Source organism: Staurois parvus, unplaced genomic scaffold, assembly GCF_062004578.1.
Source record: "Staurois parvus isolate SC_StPar_1 unplaced genomic scaffold, SC_StPar_1.0 ptg000575l, whole genome shotgun sequence".
NCBI classification, from domain to species: Eukaryota; Metazoa; Chordata; class Amphibia; order Anura; family Ranidae; genus Staurois; species Staurois parvus.
The window spans coordinates 3,624,585-3,645,075 of NW_028318371.1; the positions used below are offsets into that span (position 1 = coordinate 3,624,585).

Sequence of the window (20,491 nt, forward strand, 5' to 3'; positions counted from 1 at the left end):
CCAACGGTTTGGCAACCCTGCTTGGGCACAGTATTCATGGGGGGTTGCCTGGGTGGGCACAGCTGCAATCTGGGGGGGGGGGCATAACCCACCCCAGCACCCCCCTAGATTCGGCCATGGTTCATACCCATGTGATCTGATTCAAGCAAATGCAACATGTTCTGCAACCTGCTTTTGGGGAGTTGTTAAAGCGGAGTTTCAGCTGAACAAAAAAAATTAAAGTCAGAAGATGCAAAAACTGGAGCTTCTGACCGTTAAAATACAGACACTTACCTGTCCTTAGGTCCAGCGGTGTCCTCACCACGGCTGCTTTTCTCTCGGGGAGAGAGGGGGGTGGAGAACAACTTCTGCTTCCAAATGCCTACGTGATCGCAGCTGAAGTGGGAGCGGGTACATGTCAATTTCGGGTACCCGCTCCCCAAAGGTGCCAATCCTTAATGGGGAACAAGGGGCAAAGGCTTAAAGCGGAACTTCCCCTTTTGGGTGGAGCTCCGCTTTAACTTTTAGTTGACACCTGCAGCAGATGGCATGAACACAGTGGGATTGCTATGTGGTGGGGAAATGCAGCGATTCCTGTGCGTTTGTGTGTGAACTCAGCCTTAACCACAAAATACAACAAACAGAAACCTGCCAATAGCATTTCACGCTGCGGTATATAACCCAGTTTTATGTCTTGTCTGCAGATGCAATTTACAATTTAAAATCAAAATGACGTATAAAAAACACAGATCAGTTCACAAATGTCGGAATATATCTCTTTCATTTATAAACATTTGCTTTATCCACAAACTTCCTGAAGATAAAACTGCAACACCAGCTCAGCCCCGCCCTGTGCTGAGAAATGTGAGACGACCTTTAGATTTTCCGTGTCGGAGACTTTCACTTTCATTTCTCTCTTCTGGTGTCAGCGATGGCGTCTGCTGATCTGAGAGAGGAGCTGGACTGTTCCATCTGTCTGAACATTTATACCGATCCTGTAATGCTGAGATGTGGACACAACTTCTGCCGGGTCTGTATTGATCAATCGTTGGATACACAGGAGGGGTCTGGAGGTTATTCCTGTCCTCAGTGCAGAGAAAAGTTCCAGGATCGGCCTGCATTGCAGAGGAACATCACACTACGTAACATAGTGGAGACCTTCCGGTCTACTCAGCCAGATGAGAAGAAGACTGGAATCTTCTGTACTTACTGCATTCACTCTCCTGTACCCGCTGTTAGATCCTGTCTGATGTGTGAAGCTTCTCTGTGTGATAATCACCTGAGAATCCACAGCAAGTCACCAGAACATGTCCTAACTGACCCCACCACTTCCATGGAGAACAGAAAATGTGCCATCCATAGGAAACTTCTTGAATATTACTGTGCTGCAGATGCCGCCTGTATCTGTGTGTCCTGCAGTTTGGCTGGAGAACACCAGGGACACAAGGTGGAGACTCTGGATGAGGCTTCTGAGAAGAAGAAACAGAAACTGAGAAACGTTCTGCAGAAACTGATGACAGAGACAGAGAAGACGGAGAAAAGAGTCCAGAGTCTGCAGGAACGTAAGGGAAAAGTACAAGAAAAATCAGCTGGTCTAACAGGTCTAACAATTTTTTATTTATAATTTTTTATTTATATTCTAATCTTTCTATTTTTTTTATTATTATTTTTTCCGATATTTGAATTTTCCCAACTCCGTCCCAGATTATATGGTCCCTCTACCACAACATCGTGATCATATCTATGCATCATCCCCCCACTGCTTCATAAATAATTATTCCATTCCCCGTACCTACATTTATATATATATATATATATTACCTTATTAATACCTTGTCATCCAGTCCTCATCGTCTCTTCTCTACTTTTAACTCTCTATTTTCTCCACCTACACCCCCACCCAGTACCTCACTCACTGCTCATGAGATTGCAAATCATTTCAAAAACAAGATTGACGCAATTCGTAGGGGCATCGCCACTGCACAGACATCCATCCCACTTAGCATACCTTATACTAAACCTCCCTCAACACTTTCCTCTTTTGACCTTGCTACTACTGAAGAGGTCACTAAGGTTTTCTCAGAAGCCCGTCTCACTACCTGCCCCCAGGATCCTGTCCCCTCACAACTACTACGGTCACCCTCCTCTTCCTTCCTATGCTCCCTCACTCACATCTTCAATCTTTCCCTCTCTATTTGTGCCTTCCCCTCCCCTCTAAAGCATGCGCACATCACTCCCATACTTAAAAAGCCCTCCCTGGATCCCACCAAAATGAACAACTTAAGACCCATCTCCCTGCTGCCGTTCACCTCTAAACTCCTAGAACACTTAGTCTACAATCGCCTGAGCTCCCACCTCACCGACAACAACCTTCTTGGCCCTTTACAGTCTGGCTTTCGCTCATTACACTCCAGTGAAACCGCCCTACTAAAACTCTCTAATGATCTACTAACTGCTAAAACCAATGGCCACTACTCCGTACTCATCCCAACCAATGGCCACTACTCTGTACTCATCCCAACCAATGGCCACTACTCCGTACTCTTACTACTTGACCTCTCTGTGGCTTTTGATACGGTTGACCATCCCCTCCTCCTCAAAAAACTCCACTCTCTTGGCCTCAGAAACTCTGCTCTCTCCTGGTTCTCCTCCTACCTATCGCAGCGCTCCTTCAATGTTACCTATATAAAGCGGCCTCCTCCTTCATTCCCTCTTTCTGTAAGGGTCCCTCAAGGTTCTGTCCAAGTCCCTTCTCTTCTCCATCTACACCTCCTCCCTTGGTCACTTGATAAACTCCCACGGCTTGAAGTACCATCTCTATGCTGATGACACACAAATCTATCTTTCTACCCCTCACCTCACCCCTTCAGTCTCCTCTCGCATTGCTAACCTACTAAGCGACATATCGGCATGGATGTTACTCCACTTCCTCAAACTCAATCTTTCCAAAGCTGAGCTCTTAGTATTCCCCCCAGCCACACAATTATCAGTCCCTCCCCTCATGCCAGGGTACTAGATGTAATCCTAGACTCCCATCTGTCCTTCCAGCCCCAAATCCAATCACTGTCCAAATCTTGTAGACTTCACCTCCGCAACATCTCCAAGATACGACTGTTCCTAACCTCGGAAACCACTAAGCAACTTATTCACTCCCTTTTTATATCAAACCTTGACTATTGTAATTCCCTCCTCATTGGCTGACCTCATCACAGGCTATCTCTTCTTCAGTCTATAATGAATGCTGCTGCCAGACTCATCCACCTCACTAACCGTTCTGTATCTGCCATCCCTCTCTGCCAATCCCTCCACTGTCCTCCACTCAGTGTCCTCCACCCCTCTCTGCCAATCCCTCCACTGTCCTCCACTCAGTGTCCTCCACCCCTCTATGCCAATCCCTCCACTGGCTTCCCATTGCCCAACGAATAAAATTCAAAACATTAACAATAACGTATAAAGCCATTTATAACTCTGCCCCAAATTACATCACCAATCTTGTCTCTAAATATCACCTACACCGTCCTCTCCACTCCTCGCATTACTTGTACCTCATACATGGGAGGGTTCCTACTTCTCATCTTCATTAAAGTGTTATGCTGCACTTAGAGGCGCTTCTTCTCCTTCTCTCATCCTAACAGAGAGAGTCACTGCCCTGTTCATAGAGCTCAGGAGACAACTGGAGGACCTGGAGAAGAGAGTCCTGAGGGAGATCGCCAGCCAGGAAGAGCGGCTTTCATGTCCATTGTCTGAGATGATCCATCAACTGGAGATAAAGAAGAAGGATCTGTCCAGGAAGATGGGGGACATTGAGGAGCTGTGTAACATGACCGACCCCCTGACTGTCCTCCAGGAATCAGACACAAGGGACTTGTGTGATACTGAGGAGGGAGATGATGAGGACAGAGAGAGACATGATAGACTCCTCCATGATGGAGGGGATCTGGATGTGGCTGGAATCTCACACACATTACACACAGGGATATCTGATATGATAAAAGGGGGAAATGTATGCTTCAATATACAGGAAGCTTCAGACTTATTACTGGATGTGAACACAGCTCATAATAATCTACAGATATCAGATGACATGAAAACTGCATCCTGGTCAGATATAGAGCAGAATCGTCCAGAAACACCAGAGAGATTTCAGTACTGGGAACAGGTACTAAGCAGTCGGAGTTTTTCCTCGGGGCGACATTACTGGGAAGTGGATGTCAGTGAGGGAGAGTGCAGAGTCGGGATGTGTTATCCCAGTATAGAGAGGGGAGGAGGGCAGTCATGGATTGGATGTAATAACAAGTCCTGGAGTTTGTGGAAGTATGATAGTGAGTGTTGTCTATTACATGATGATAAATCAATCCACATATCTCCCGATACCCCCCCTGATAGAGTCAGGATCTATGTGGATTATGAGGCCGGGCAGCTGTCCTTTTATGATCTGTGTGACCCCATCAGACACCTCCACACCTTCACCTCCACCTTCACTGAGCCCCTCCATGCCGGGTTATGTGTAAGAAAAGGTTGTATAAAGATCTCTGGGGGGGGTCAGGAGACGTGTAAAATGATCATATGACAGGAAATCTGACCTGAATCTGGTGAAATCTGCTGAGAAATGTGAATCTGGTTCATAGGATGACACCGTTTGTAGAGATAATATATTTCTTCAATCGGTAGATCTGGTAGATCTCAGCCGAGGAGATTGTCCTCCATCACTTCCACACCCAACAAGGCAAAATTTGGGGGGGGGGGGGTTATTTAGCATTAGGCTGACCACACACTATACAATCTGATTGTACAATAACCTTTAGATCTCCCATCAGCTGTGTAGTATACGGGTCTGCCTGATGTGACCCAATAAAGAGCTGATTCACACATGTGTAGCTCAGGATTCACAGCTAATTGGCACAGTAGTTGTTCAGCGGTTCAGATCAGGTTTACATCAGGTTCAGGAAAGGTTCAGGTCAGGATTTTATCCCGTTCACACATGTGCGGCTTAGAAACGGTTCCCATAGAAGTCAGTAGCCTGTAATCCGCACCTGAACCGGACCACACTGCTCAGAAATCGCACATAACCCCTTCTCACCGCCAGTGCACCGGACCTATGTGGACAGGCACCATAGGAAGCAATGTTATGTCACATGTCATGCGGATTGGATGCGGTTCAAACCAATCCAATCCACATATGTGTGAACCGGCACTGAGAGGATTGTTTAAGTTTGTCTTCATAGGAGATAGTTTTGGTAAAGCTAAAGGAGATTTGGTGGTGTAGAGTGTGGTCAGCCTTAGATTTACCAAAAGTATGTCATATAAAGCCGGACATGAGCAATCCACTGATATTGTATCCAGGCAGACCCTCGCATTACATACAGTAGTTGCTGGAAGATCCGAAACAGATTGTATAGTGTATGGTCAGCTTTAGGGGTTCAGGTTGGGGGTTATGCTGAGGTTGGGGGTTATGCTGAGGTTGGGAGTTATGTAACTTTAGCTCCCGCCCCCAGTTTTCTGAACTTTTGGACAAGCTGTATAAATTCTGCACTTTGAACAGATGTAGAGAAGAGAAGGCTGCAGATACACAGGTACAACTTATGTAGGAGGATTTGTTTCCTCTCTGTGTATCTCCTGAGGCCAGTCACTGCACTGGGTATAGGTAAGGGTTTACAACCCCTTTGAAGATTTAATCCTGAGTCGGTTTTATGGCCCTTTTACCCGTCTGACTGCTGAACAGCAGAGATTATGCTGGATGGTTATTCACTGTTATAAATAAGTCATCTAGAAAGGTGAAAATATTTTATTCTGTAAAGTGGTTATAAGGGAAGGACATTCTGTACCTCAAAGCCGTATTAAACCCAAAGGGAAACATTTGTTATATTGCAGCTTACCAATTCTTAGATGTGATGGCTGCATTAGTTTTATTATTAAGTCTTTCTTTCCTCTTTTTATCTGGTGATCCTGCCAGTATGTCTGTTGTTTTTCAAAGGAACAAGCTCTCTTCCAGATATAGCGGTTACAGGGATGAGACAAACCATCTGCCAATGACAGGGGTGATTACAATACTCAGCTTTTAATTATTTATGTAAAAACTTTATCCTAAGAGGGAAAGCATGTTTTCTGTAACTGCTTGGAGTTTGGCTTCAATTTGTTAGTGTATTTAAATCTGCTAGTCCATTTAACACTTCCCTCCCCCCAGACAGATAGTGCTGCTGTCCAAAGGTGCCCCCTGTGCTCCTCCCTCCAGAGTGGGGGCGATCTAATACAGGAGGAGTGTTACTGACCAGCAGTGCCGGGACAAGATCATCTAGAGCTCAGGGTGAACATGCTGAATTGCGCCCCCCCCCAAGATGTATGAGCATTATGTGTTAGCAAAAATCCCCTCCCCCTCAAAAAATGGACTAATCTGCTTGCTTATCCCCTAAACATCCCCCCTCATCCCAGTACAAATCTGCTCTTTGCTGAAATCCCCTTCCCAGTACAAATATTTGTGCCCCCCCCATCCAACCCCCCAGCTCAAATCCACTCATTCCTTATATGCCCCCAGCACAAATCCCCCTCCCCCCAAAAAAAAAAAAATTCCCCGCTCCTAGTACAAATCCTCTACCCTTCATCTCAAATTTCACTTCTGAGCACAAATCCTCTCCCCCTCTCTAAATCCCCCCTCCCAGCAAAAATTCTCCCCAATCCCCCTGTAGTGGATTGTGATAGACAGTCCACGTTCTGTTAGATGATCAGTAAAATGACAATTTTATAGTCTTGCTACTTTCTTGCTCTTTATAATTCCTTACTCTCTTAAGTAAACAATCAGATATAGGTTGACAGAACAATGATGATGATTAAGATGGCGCCTTCATCCGGAGTCTCACCCTTGGTGACTCATTAGGAGAAAAGTATCTTTTAATGTAAACAACCCCTATAAAAGGGAATGAGTCTTTTTGGGGACAATGATTGGAAGATATCAACACGGATGGAAGAACACGCAGAAACACAGTGGACTTTTCACCCAATCAATGTATATGCTTTGCCTGCATCATAAGCCCTATAAATGATACTGTTAGTTCCTCAATAAAACAGAATTTTAGGAAGTTGACAAACTGCAACAGTGTCAGTGTCTTTCTTCCACGTGCACGTAATTCTATATTAATTTGGCTCACTGGTAGATCACGGTAAATGGTCTGTAAGTGACCGAGTCCAAAACATTTTGGCACCGAACGTGGGGCCCGGGTTCTGAACACCGGATCAGCCGACCGAGAGTGGACGAGGGGGACCGTGGAGCATTCCAGACGCGGAGACTGATCACCTCCTAAAGCGGTAAGTGAATTTTTATGTCTAATAATTCCTTACCTGCGTAGTCTGGAATTGCCCAGCAGGACTACTCACCCGTCTGGCTGTCCGTTGGTCAGCAAAGGACAGGTATACTTGCCCGGGGCTCTTTTGAACCCACCTGTCTGTGTAACGTCATCTACCAGTGTGATATGTCTTGTCTTTTGTGTTGTCTGTGTGTACCAGTGTGATTGGTTGGGTTGTTGTTGATGCGCCTGTGAGGGAGGGGAGAATTACGGCACAATATTCCTCGTCAGGAGTGGACAGGATACACTCTGATTTGAGAGAGGGTGCCGGGAACTCGCAGTCGCAGTAATGGCAACACGAGGGGACTCGCAGTCGCAGTAATGGCGACACGAGGGGAACTGAACTCGCAGTCGCAGTAAAGGCGACACGAGGGGACTCGCAGTCGCAGTAATGGCGACACGAGGGAAATAACCACAGCCAGGGATTGGTCTTGGGAAAAAAAAAAATTTTACTCCCGACAGGCGTGTCTGAAATACTATGTCATGGTCATACTATGTATGTGGATTAATGTTTGGTGTACATGAAAGAGTGAGGATTGGTGAAAGTAGTACAGTGACGCTCGTATCTTAGCTCCTGATATATTGCTTTACAGGGTTAATGTACATTACTCTCAGTGGAGCTGAAAAATAGGGAAGTCACTGGGAGGAGAAGCAGGGGGGGAAGTGCTGCGTGCTGTCCGTGGGTTCTGCTTAAACTGTCTCATGACACTGCACTCTCAGAACAAGAGGGAGTGACGGCTTTGGGGTCCACCTTAGGGTCCCCGGGAGGGAAGTAAAACAAAATGGGACAGAAACTTACAAAGCCAGAGAACAGTTCATTTGCTTGTGAACTGGTGGAGGAAACTGTGTAAAGAGAAGAAAGGCCTTCTAATGAAGCATAACATGTTAAAGACAGCAGAAACTTGGTTTAATGTGGCCCGCGCCCTACATCAGGAGGGGAGGGTGGAGCAAAAACTGAATCAGGACGGGGGAGTTGTATATGTATATTACAGGAAAGGAGATGCGCCCAGCAAGGCGCCGCCCCCCTATGATGATGGCCCGTCCTGGAGGTGCAAGGCATGTGGAAATACAGGAAGGCCCCATCCCGAGAGTCCAGATTTTTTCATACTGTGTAGTCAGAACCTCCGGATATGTAAGGGGTGTTCAGTTAAGAATCCGGGGTGGGAGGAGATTTGCAAGGGATGTGACTGGAAGCTGACTATGCAACATCTGATGCTTCCAACTCAGTCACCTCCATTTCCGCCTCCGGCCCCACCCCTTCCGCCCTCTTCAAAGATGGCGGTGCCCAGTGAGGCCACCATAAGCCATGTTGTCTCTGGGCCTAGCACACCGATATACCACACACACCTCATGCCAGCTGCCCCCCCTTGCCCAGTGCTTACTGTCCCTGGCTCCCAACCACCTTCAGCGCTCCATACACCCCTAATGCCTGTAATAACCTCAGACCAGTTTAAACCAAGAATGCCCAGGACATGAAAGGGCTGGAAGTTTACCAACCCGGACACCCTGACCCCCCAAATAGATAGAAGGGCCCCAGAAGTTACAGCAGCTACGGCGGATCGCCGGGTCACACAGGCAGATGATGCCAGCTCCATCTACCCCCAACAGGACTACCCACCCCCGGAAGGCCGCAGTCCAGATCCATAAACCAAGCCGCTCATCCAACCACTCGCCCAGACTACGTACCCCCCCCCAAAGTTTACCTATGTATGAGTCTGATATGGGGACATGCACGATGCCCCAGTCCCCCACTCCCCTACTTACCCCCATATCTGATGCCCCTATCATGTATGTGGCCTTCACCCCATCCCAAGCACCTTCGCTGTTCACTACTCTCCCAAACCCGGAAAAACACCCGATGCCTTTTTACCGGCGCATAGCCCAGATCCACAAGACCTATTCCACAGCTTGGAGGGACCTAGTGAGTCTGTGTGAGATCAAGGCTGGGGATGCATATTGGCCTATAATAGAAGAAGACATCACCAGAGTAAGGCCAAATGAGGACACCACTTATGATTCGGGAACTTCCTTCTGTGATCAGTTGCAGCAGTGGGCCAGAGAGAGACTGGCGGACCAGGCCACCACGTTGCAGGACATTACCCAAGACAAGACTGAGTCAGTGGAAAAGTTCCATACCAGACTAACACAGGTGTTTACAGACCTGGGATTCAGTGTCCATAACAAGGTACATACTCAAATGCTGGCCTCTGCATTTGTATCAGGACTAAAGGAGTCTGTTCGCAAGGGCTTGATCACTGCCCGTCCAGAGTACCGCACCCTCCACCTGGATATACTGCTATTAGTGGCAAAGGGTCTGGAGACCACCCAGGTGGCCCGGAAGCCGACACCACTCATGTTGTCAGCTAGAGAGCAGGTCCCCAGAAGAAACCCACTTGTTTGTTTCAACTGTGAAAAACCAGGACATTTCAGAAGGGAATGCAGAGCTCCCAGACGTTCACGACGACTCAATGACTACAACTCAGGGTGGGAAGAGTCTGCAATGCCAACACCTCCACCGCTTCCAGGACCCCCACGGACAGGTCCTACCCAAGAACATCTGAATCTTCTCCAATAGGACAGGGGCAAGCCTGTGTCCACTCCCCTTATGACAGTTTCTTCTCATGGATATTGTGCTAGTGGGCCCCTAGCAAAGGTCACTGTCCCCATTGAGGGACATCCTACACAATTCTTAGTGGACACAGGTGCAGCCAGAAGCGTTTTGCGGAGAGAAGATTTACCCAATGAAACATACCTCTCAAACATTGATGTCTCCTGCGTTGGAGTAGACGGCTGCCCACAACGCAGTTGGCTTACAAAACCTCTACATATCGGCACCTTACCCAATCTTCTGTCTCGCTTTGTGGTGTCAAATACTTGCCCGTTGAACCTGCTGGGAGCTGATGTCTTGTCCAGGTTGCAAGCAACTATATCCTACCAACCAGATGGCACCATTCAGCTCTCCACCCCCTTGGGAGAGGAGGACACCTCGGCTCTATGTTCATTACCACTGATGATGTCTCTACAGGAAGTTTCAGGCCGCCCCTTGCCAGACCATGTAGAACAGGCCTTACAGGAGCTGCCACTCTTTGGTCCACCGGCCCTGAGGATATTGGCCATCTGAAAGTTACTCCAGTGTTAGTCCAGCTTAAGCCTGGAGCACCATTGCCATGGAAGCCCCAATACCCTCTGAAGCAAGCCCAGATGGACGCCATCTCCAAACAAGTCAATATACTTCTGGAAAACGGGACATTAATTCCCTGTGTGTCCCCATGCAATACACCCCTTTTCCCAGTGAAGAAAAGAACTCCAAAGGGTGAGCCCACCAAATATCGCATGGTTCAAGATCTGAGAGCAGTCAATGAGGCAACTATTTTGGAAACCCCCATTGTACCAAACCCCCACACCCTGCTTGCAGGGGTACCTCCCACAGCCCAAGTGTTCACAGTTATTGACTTGGCAAATGCCTTCTTCAGTGTTCCGCTGGACCCCTCCTGCATGTACCTCTTCGCCTTTACCCATGCTGGCCGACAGTATACCTGGAGAGTTATGCCCCAAGGGGCCCAAAATTCGCCAAGCCAATTTACAAAGGCCATGACAACTATCCTCAGCACCTGGCAACAGTCACACCCGGAAGTCATAGTTCTCCAATATGTGGATGACTTGCTCCTATGTACCACCAACCACTCTGAAGGAAAAATCGCCTCTCTGAACCTCCTCCACCACCTGGCTTAATAGGGCTGCAAGGTTTCTAAGGACAAGTTACAGTGGTGCCAAACTTCTGTCATTTTCTTGGGACATTGCATTTCCCAAGTCACTCGTCACCTCACGCCGGATAGAGTACGGGCTATCCAGAATGTCCCAATACCTCAGGGACCAAAAACCCTGCATGCTTTTTTAGGGTTGGTTTCCTATTGTCGTTCTTGGATTCCAGAAGCCTCCATCTTGATGCAATCCCTTTATGATGCCCTGAAATCTGAACCCTTTTTCCTGACAGAAGAAGCTGTACTTGATTTCCATTGCCTGGAAAAAGCCATCTCCACTGCACCTGCATTAGGTCTACCAGATTATGATGAGCCCTTCAAACGTTTTGTGGCTGAGAGACAGGGTCATGCAACAGGAGTTCTGGCACAACGCCATGGGGTTTGCCTCCGGCCTCTGGGTTATTACTCCTGCAGGCTAGACCCGGTTGCACGGGGTGGTCCCTCCTGTCTGAGGGCTGTTTTTGCTGCTCATCTTCTCCTGGATAAAACGGCAGATTTGGTCTTAGGACATCCACTCACACTTCTGGCCCCCCATGACATTACCGCAGTACTGAACCAAACCCAACCAAAACATCTATCTGCCGCCAGGCATCTGCGACTGCAAGGCTCTCTTCTTTTACCTGATCATGTCACCCTGGTCAGATGCACCCAGATAAACTCTGCAACTCTTCTCCCTCTTCCGGGGGGGGGGGGGGTAGAAGAAACAGAAGAAGACACCGAAGACATGGCACCAGAGGATGTGGTACATGACTGTTTGGAACTTATGCAGGCAGAAACTACACACCTACCAACAGTCCATGATACGCCCCTATCAAATCCTGACCTAATACTCTTTGTGGATGGATCCCGCTTTGCAGATAATGCTGGCACCTACCACACTGGATATGCTGTGACTACCGACACAATGGTACTGCAAGCTAGACCTCTTCCACCTTTTATGTCTGCACAAGAGGCTGAACTAAGGGCCCTCACCAAAGCCCGTGAATTAACAAAAGGAAAGACAGTTAACATTTACACGGACTCCAGATATGCAGTGGGGGTTGCACTTGACTTTGGCCTAATCTGGAAAATGAGGGGCTTTCTCACGGCAGCTGGGATTCCTGTAAAGCATGGAAAGGTGATCAACCGCCTTATGGAAGCACTCTTACTACCAGCCCAAGTGGCCATACTGAAGGTGAAGGCCCACGGTAAATTGACCACTATGGAAGCAAAAGGAAATCATCTGGCAGACATGACTGCTAAGCAAGCTGCGGTCAGGGAGCAGGAAGAGGATGAAGAGATGTGCAGTGAGGTGGTGCCTGTGTTAATTCATCAGTCCAAGGACAACCAACTCCGGGAAGCCCAGGATAACGCTTCAGAAGAAGAAAGGAAGGAATGGATACAGAAAGGAGCAGTTGAGGACAAAGGATTGTGGGTGGTGGGGAAGAAGGTTTTGCTTCCCAGATCTTTATATCCAGCTACAGTGCAGTGGGCACATGGAGCGTCACACCTGTCCAAGATGCTAATGAACTCTTTGATCAGTAAATACTACGTGGCATCCAGAATTACGGCTTACACAGACAGATTCTGTAAGTCTTGTGTTGTATGTGCCAAGTGCAACCCTGGAAGACCTGAGAAACCTCCAAGCAAACATCTGGCCAAGGCACTATATCCATTTCAGAGGATCCAGATAGACCATATCCAGATGCCAAAAAGTGGATGATTTGAATATGCCCTAGTGGTGGTGGATATGTTCTCAGGATGGCCAGAGGCGTTCGCAGTAACCAGACAGCAAGAACCACTGCCAAGAAGCTGCTCATGGAGATAGTCTGCAGATATGGGGTGCCCGAGGTGGTTGAAAGCGATCAGGGACCGGCTTTTACTGCCAATGTCACAAAAGAGATCTGGGGGGCTCTGGGGGTCACACTTGCGTTTCACACACCCTATCATCCCCAGAGTAGTGGGAAGGTAGAGCGCCTAAATGGGGTCCTGAAGTCAAGAATGTTAAAAATGGCCCAAGAGGTAGGCATGGGATGGCCGGACAGCTTGCCTATTGCTCTTTTCAGCGTTAGATACACACCAAGGGGGAGTCATGGGTTGTCTCCCTATGAGATTTTGTTTGGGTACGCCCCTAGACTGGGTACCTACTATCCTCAACAATTACAATTGCAGTCTGACTCATTGACAAAGTATGTGATATCTTTGGCACGTGTGTTGACTAATATCCATGTGCAAGTATTCTCCTCCATTCCAGATCCTGAGGCGGACATAGGAACACACACTTTTCAACCTGGAGACTGGGTCTTGGTCAAGAAGTTTCTGCAAAAACATACATTGGAACCCAGATATGGCGGTCCTTTCCAGGTGCTCCTGGTGACTGCCACTTCAGTGAAGTTGGAGGGAAAGTCCACCTGGATACACGCCTCACATTGCAAGAAGGTTCCAGCTCCAGAGGACGAGGCCCTGTCCGTGTCACCCACACCACAATGATTATGTTGCATATCCTTTTTTTTGGTGGAAATGGGAGGGGGCCAACAGGTGGCCATCACTCACAAGGGTGACTCCACCCAGTTTTGGTATAATTCATCCAACACACAAGTAGCAACATTTTTCTTCAATCATAGCCTGTGCAAGAACACACCTGTCCCCATTGCCTCCACAATATATATATATGTGTTACAGATAACTATTGGGGAGCAGATTGTGGCTACTGGGGATCAGTGGGATGGAACACGGGACCGGATTGGGGGTATAAGCCACAAAGTGCAGTAGAGCAGAAAGACCGATATGGAAAATCTCAAATTTCCCGAATGACACTCACCCCTAAGGTAGATAGGTGATCCACAAAAATGAACAAGCAATTCACTGTAGCCACCCCCCTTACTCTGACCATAGAGAACCCCAGTCCGGGAGATCAGGGAACTTACCTTCTAGGGGTGTTATACCCCGGAGGTGGCACAATCCACCATTGTGCGTTCCAACTGAAAGATATGTACCTTTCAAAAGAGTGGTTGGTCCCCCCTTAATCATTCTCTCCCTTCTCCCAATCCCTTGATGCTTAAATTTCAGTATTTGGGAGAAATGGTGGCTCTGGCAAACCCATCCTTTGAGGATACTATGGCAGTAGAGACAGGATTCTCAGACATTAACTTGTGGTTAGAATGTATGAGGTATAATGCCAACTCTCATAATAGGTCCAACTGTTATGTGTGTGGTCATGCCAGACCACATCTGGGACGGTACCACTAACCCTACCAGATTCCATAGAGGAGTGTGTCTTAAGCCTGTATACTAACATCTCTACGAACCAGTCTTTATGTGAGGACTGGAAGAAGCGTTACCCCCTAGTCCAAAGAGACGAAAAGGCCCCAAATGGTTTAACTTCATATCCCGGTAATTATACCTGCTATGCCAATTACGAGGGAGGAGGAAGGTTCCTGGGGAATTTCACAAAGGGATTCTGCGCTGCTTATAGTACAGCCCAGTCGGATCTAACCCAGAACCAGGTCATATCATTGGGGGATATATTCTGGATCTGTGGTGATCAGAAGATTAGGACCCGACTGACAGGGAAATGGAGAGGGGAATGTACCCTTGCCAATGCCATAATGCCACTGCACATCCTCTCAGATCCATTACTTAAGGGGCCGCCCAACCCCCCATGCAACCAAGCACAAACGAAGTGCCCCACAAGGGAGTTTTGACCCCCATGTCTATATAGATGCAATAGGAGTCCCAAGGGGGGTACCCGATGAATTCAAGGCCAGAGACCAGGTGGCCGCAGGATTTGAATCCCTATTCCTCTTCATCACTGAGAACAAGAATGTAGATTGGATAAACTACATCTACTATAATCAACAACGGTTTGTAAATTACACACGAGATGCCCTAAAGGGGATAGCAGCACAGTTGGAGGCTACTTCTAACATGGTCTTTCAAAATCGTATGACACTCGATATGTTATTAGCTGAAAAAGAGGGGGGTCTGTAAAATGATACCAAAGACCATGACCTGCTGTACGTATATCCCAGATAACACAGGCCCAAATGGGAAGGTGACGCTGGCCATCAAGAGGTTGGAGGACCTGTCAAATGAACTTAAGGAAAACTCAGGTATTACACATCCCTGGGATCAGTGGTTTGGATGGCTGAGTGGCTGGCAGAAAGCCCTCGCCCAAGCAGGGGTGGTTATCCTGGGTATTATCATTCTAATGGCAGTAGTCGTCTGCTGTGTGATCCCTTGCATTAAGAGGCTAATAGGGAAAGCTGTGAACGAGATCTCCCCTACATTCCTGAACTATAACAATGTTGAACTCCCCCGTGAAGAAAGGGAATCCTATACTCCCTTACAGACCGTGGCCCCTGATCATCATATTTCAGACTTACAAAAAAAAAAAGGAATACCACAACTTTCCCCCCCCCAAAGACTACTATAAGCAGGGAAAGACAGTGTCTGACTGTGACCTTCTCAGGACGTATCGAAACTCTAGGGATGGATTAGCCACTCAGGGGCTCTATATGCGTCTTAAAAGAGTTCCAAGGGGAGGGCCACCAGGCAGGACATCAGAAGACATAGGGACAGTCAGGAATAAAATAGCCATTTTAAGGGGGGATTGTAGTGGATTGTGATAGACAGTCCACGTTCTATTAGATGATCAGTAAAATGACAATTTTATAGTCTTGCTACTTTCTGCTTCTTGCTCTTTAAAATTCCTTACTCTCTTAAGTAAACAATCAGATATAGATTGACAGAACAATGATGATAATTAAGATGGCGCCTTCATCCGGAGTCTCACCCTAGGTGACTCATTAGGAGAAAAGTATCTTTTAATGTAAACAACCCCCATAAAAGGGAATGAGTCTTTTGGGGACAATGATTGGAAGATATCAACACGGATGGAAGAACACGCAGAAACCCAGTGGACTTTTCACCCGATCAATGTATATGCTTTGCCTGCATCATAAGCCCTATAAATGATACTGTTAGTTCCTCAATAAAACAGAATTTTAGGAAGTTGTCAAACTGCAACAGTGTCAGTGTCTTTCTTCCATGTGCACATAATTCTGTATTAATTTGGCTCACTGGTAGATCACAGTAAATGGTCTGTAAGTGACCGAGTCCAAAACACCCCATCCTAACACAAATCCACCCAAATTTCCCCTCCTAGCACAAATCCCCCAATCATCCCTGCTAGCACAAATCCCCCACCCCACCTCACAAAAAAAACCTCCCCTACTTGCACAAATCCCACCCCCAACCTCCTTTTGGTGCCCCCCCACCTCACATGATATCACAGTGCCCAGGGAAGCCGCCCCCCTACCCACCCCTTGTCCCAGCTCTGCTGACCAGATCACCAGGTGAAAACAGAGGGGAAAAAGCCTAAATAAAGAAAACTAATGCAGCCAAGAGAAAAAAACACAATGGGTGGTAAAAAAGCAAAATCCACTTGTTGGTTGTCTCTGTGGAATTCTACTGAGAAGTCATTTTACCCTTTTATATGTGTTGTTTTACATATTCCATGCATTTTAAGGTTTTAGATTCCACTTTTATGCATTTTATCTTGTCTCTATTTTTGTGCCATTTTATGTTCTGGGATTTGATTATTCTGTGCTGACATTTTATTGTACATTTTATTGTCCAACTTTCATCTTTCATGTTTCATTAAAGGTTGGTGATCCTTGAAGTGTTCGGTTTAGTATTTTGAAGCGTTCATTTTCAGGCTTTGGTTACAATGTATCTAAAGCCTTCCTTTGTTTTAGTTTTGATAGAGTAGGGAAGGGTTAGAACCTCGCTCAGTTTTTTTTTACATATTTTCATTTCCTGTTCACAGAGACACAAGGAAATCTCTCCGAGGTCAGAGGAATCCCCCTCTTAGTCTAGGTTCACACCTATGCAGATTGCGTTTGATGTGTTTCTGCATTGCGTTTTGCGTTTTTGCCACGTTTTTGATGCATGTTGTGTTTTTTTTTTGGGGGGGGTCATTTTTTCTTGTTGCTAGGCAGATTTAAAATGCAAAACATAGCAAAAACGCAGCAAATACGCAATACATGCTTTTCTGTAAAGTTCCCATTGAAGTCTATAGAACCAAAAAAAGCAATGTTTTGTGTTCAAAAAAGTCCCTGATCCTTTCCAAAAAATGCACCGGGTGAAAACGCAGAGATGTGAACCTGTCCCATAGGAAATCATGTTAAATGGACTGCTGTGCGTTTCTTCAAAATGCTGCAGAAAATGCTTAGGTGTGAACCTAGGTTTAGATAGGTGTCACTGGAACACATGGGGGGGGGGGTTACGAAAACTGGAGCACTCAGAATCTGGTGCAGCTGTGCATGGGAGCCAATCAGGTTCTAGCTTCTGCTTGCTCAATGAGCTCTTTCAAGCTTAAAGGTAAAACAAATGTTAATGCCTAAGCACAATTTTACAACGTTGACATGTGTTAGTGAAACGGTACATATCATCACTACTACTGTGTGCATCCAGGTGGATTATACCGCGATTTTTTCCGGAGAATTTGCGCTTTCATTTGATGGTAAATGGTAACGGATATATCCTGATTTTTTTTATTTTTATGGAAAGAAAACTGACCCAAAATAATACTTTTTTTTTAAAATGTAGCTGTATATTTCCTGCTGCTGCCATAACCTATCACCAAAGAACAACCCAAAATAAATTCTCCTGCTCCTGATAATCGCAGTGATACCACATGTGTGTATGTTAGTTGTGTCTGTACCCGTAGTACAGCCTAGAATCAACAGTGCGCATTCTGATTTTCTTATCCTACCAAAAAACACACTGACACTAACTGACACTGATACTAACTGACACTGACACTGATTTAAAAATAAAAAATTGTGCTAAAAAAATACTGATTCTGACCCAAACACTAACCCTGGCACTGACCTAGACCAAACCTTGATCTAGGATTTTTTTTAAATTATTATTTATTTATTTCTTTTAATAATTTTTTTACAGTTTACAGTCCCACTGGGGGAGTGGACCCTGATGGATGAAAGGGGGGGGGGGGCTCTGAGAACCCTGATGTAAGCAGGGGGTCATAAGTACCATGTACCCAAACTGGTCTGGAGAGGTAAGTGGGGTACCCAAGGCTCTGTCCTGGGACCTCTTCTGGTGAACTTATTCATACATAATCCAGAGGTCGGTACGCTCTAAAAACGAATGTTTTGGCTCAACAAAAAAAATGAACACAACAGTTTGCGTCGAGCTTTTAAGTGACGACAATGTCTGGTTAAATGAAGGGGAAGCAACAAACTACATTGCATAGAGGTCATTTGCTTTCCTGCTAGAAATGAATGCATTTTTATTTACCGCCAACTTCATTCCCGGCATTATAAACACCTTTGTAAGTTGAATACATAAACATATTAAGTCACTTCAAATAGTTTTTCTAGTTTTTATAAGAAACCTTCAAGTCACGTGGACATAATTGCTACAATTATCAGCAAGTTTTACAAAGTGAATAAGCAGTTACAAATCAAGTTGGTCCAAATTGATTTTCTGTATTAGTTTTTACCTTTTTGTTTTTTTATACTAGCTTTCAGAAATGAATTCATCCAGTTTAGGCTCACACTAGAATGTGGTGCAGAAAACCTGCAATCTGTGTGCGTTTTGCGCACCGCATTCAAATTGCACTGCCCTTGCAATCCGCAGTGGATGTCAGTGCATTCTTAATGACACCCTCAAATTCAGGTTGGAAACGCAGTGCATTTGCCTGCACCAGATTACATGGTACAAAACAAACATGCAATCCGGTTGCACTGCGGTTCCAAAATCGCTGCATTCACGTCTTTGGTGTGATGTGGTGTGATTTGAGCTCATTCAAAATGAATGGACTCAGATTGCATTGCACTGAATCACATGTGAATTGCACAGGAGTGTGTTGCAGTTCCTTCGTGATTCACTTGCACTTCATTGTGTGAACCAAGGCTCAACAATACAATTGTTACACAATGAACATTTTTGCACACAATAGTTGTGTATTCCAACATAAGTATTAAACAAACATCAATGAACTGGCACTTTATGTTTCAATGTTCTTATTAAGTTTACAGAACAGTAAAGTACAACAGATGGCATAGTACGTATACATGCGTCCATTATCAACCATCAATAACAAATGACATCCCATCTCTTACAAAGAACAATATATACCTATGTGTGATGTCACTTTAGACATGGAGGGAAACACAATATATTGTATAAGATTGGAGCCAGTAAGAACAAAGATTTTTATATACCAAAACATTATCCTGAATATACATCTGCAAGCATCAGTAACAAACCTATAATGCGCATATCTGAATGGGCAATTGCCAGAAAGAAACACAAAGGCCAATCTAATCCCTAAAAGAAAAAAAAGGAAAATATTACTAGTAAGTAATCCAATGAAAGCAGCAATATTAGAAGGTCATGTTGGAGCTGAGGTATCAAATACAAATTCACATAGAACTATGTTGTTAGAAATACTTTTTGCCCCAAATGGGGTCAAAGAAGCGAAAGGACAAAATGAACAAATGTAAACAAAAACCCAAAGAAACATAGAAAACTGGTAATATCCCAGAGCCGCTCTGTTATCCACCAACCTCACAGTTGTGACATTACATAAAAAGGAAAAAAAAGCACCAGAGAGACATTCAAGGGATCCTTGAAGCCTTAAGAGTAGATAACCAAACGTTCTATAAAGCTGTTATATGATTTAATTAGGTGTGTGACAACATTTGTTACATTACTCAAACTCATTTTTTTCCACACCAAAATCAAATCCTCAAAGTTGTAGTGATGAATGAGTAAGCACTTTGCATTAAGATGTTTTATATTGTCTGTCTGGTGCAGAAACTGTTTCTCTACCAGACCTTTGCTATGTGTTGCAACAAATTGTGGCAATACAGCGAAGCTATTGGTGGATATTGAAAGCTGATATTTTGTGAGCTTTCTTACAATTTGCTACATTCTTTCCGCATTACCCTGTGGCAACCATTTTGTGAACTGAAATAAAAGTGAAAAATGTCATCTGAGAACAGTGTGAATGCGCTATAGAACTCGTACGTTCTTCAGAAAATACTGTACTTGAGACCAGGGGCGGACTGACAACTCACGGGGCCCCTGGACAATAGGGGATCATGGGGCCCCTGTGTCCTCGCCCATACTCAAACCACTCCCAAAAAAAGCCTATGAAAGGTACCAGTGGCATCTCAATGGGCCCTCTACTGATCCTGGGCCCTCGTGCAATGCCCCAGTGTCCGAATGGTCAGTCCGCCCCTGCTTGAGACCCATTACTGTTGCACTGGCTTTCAGTCCATCAAGTTCAAGGAACAGTTTCTGAAACTCTTCAAAAGTGTATTAAAGTTCCTTGGGATAGCACAGATTCAGAGCATATATTATACCCATCAGCAAAGCACGGCACCTTGGAATATTACATCC

The 20,491-nt window shown here is 45.7% G+C and overlaps 1 protein-coding gene across 1 annotated transcript; it reads left to right on the forward strand.

Moving 5' to 3' along the window:
* Positions 1-874: 874 nt before the first annotated feature.
* On the forward strand, positions 875-5,782 carry LOC149450350 (E3 ubiquitin-protein ligase TRIM39-like). The gene is made up of 3 exons (XM_089692051.1): positions 875-1,580; positions 3,615-4,479; positions 4,909-5,782. Exons 1-3 carry the CDS (start codon positions 911-913, stop codon positions 5,003-5,005), a joined length of 1,632 nt encoding a protein of 543 aa, XP_089548177.1. The 5' UTR covers positions 875-910; the 3' UTR covers positions 5,006-5,782.
* The last annotated feature ends 14,709 nt before the right edge of the window (positions 5,783-20,491 follow it).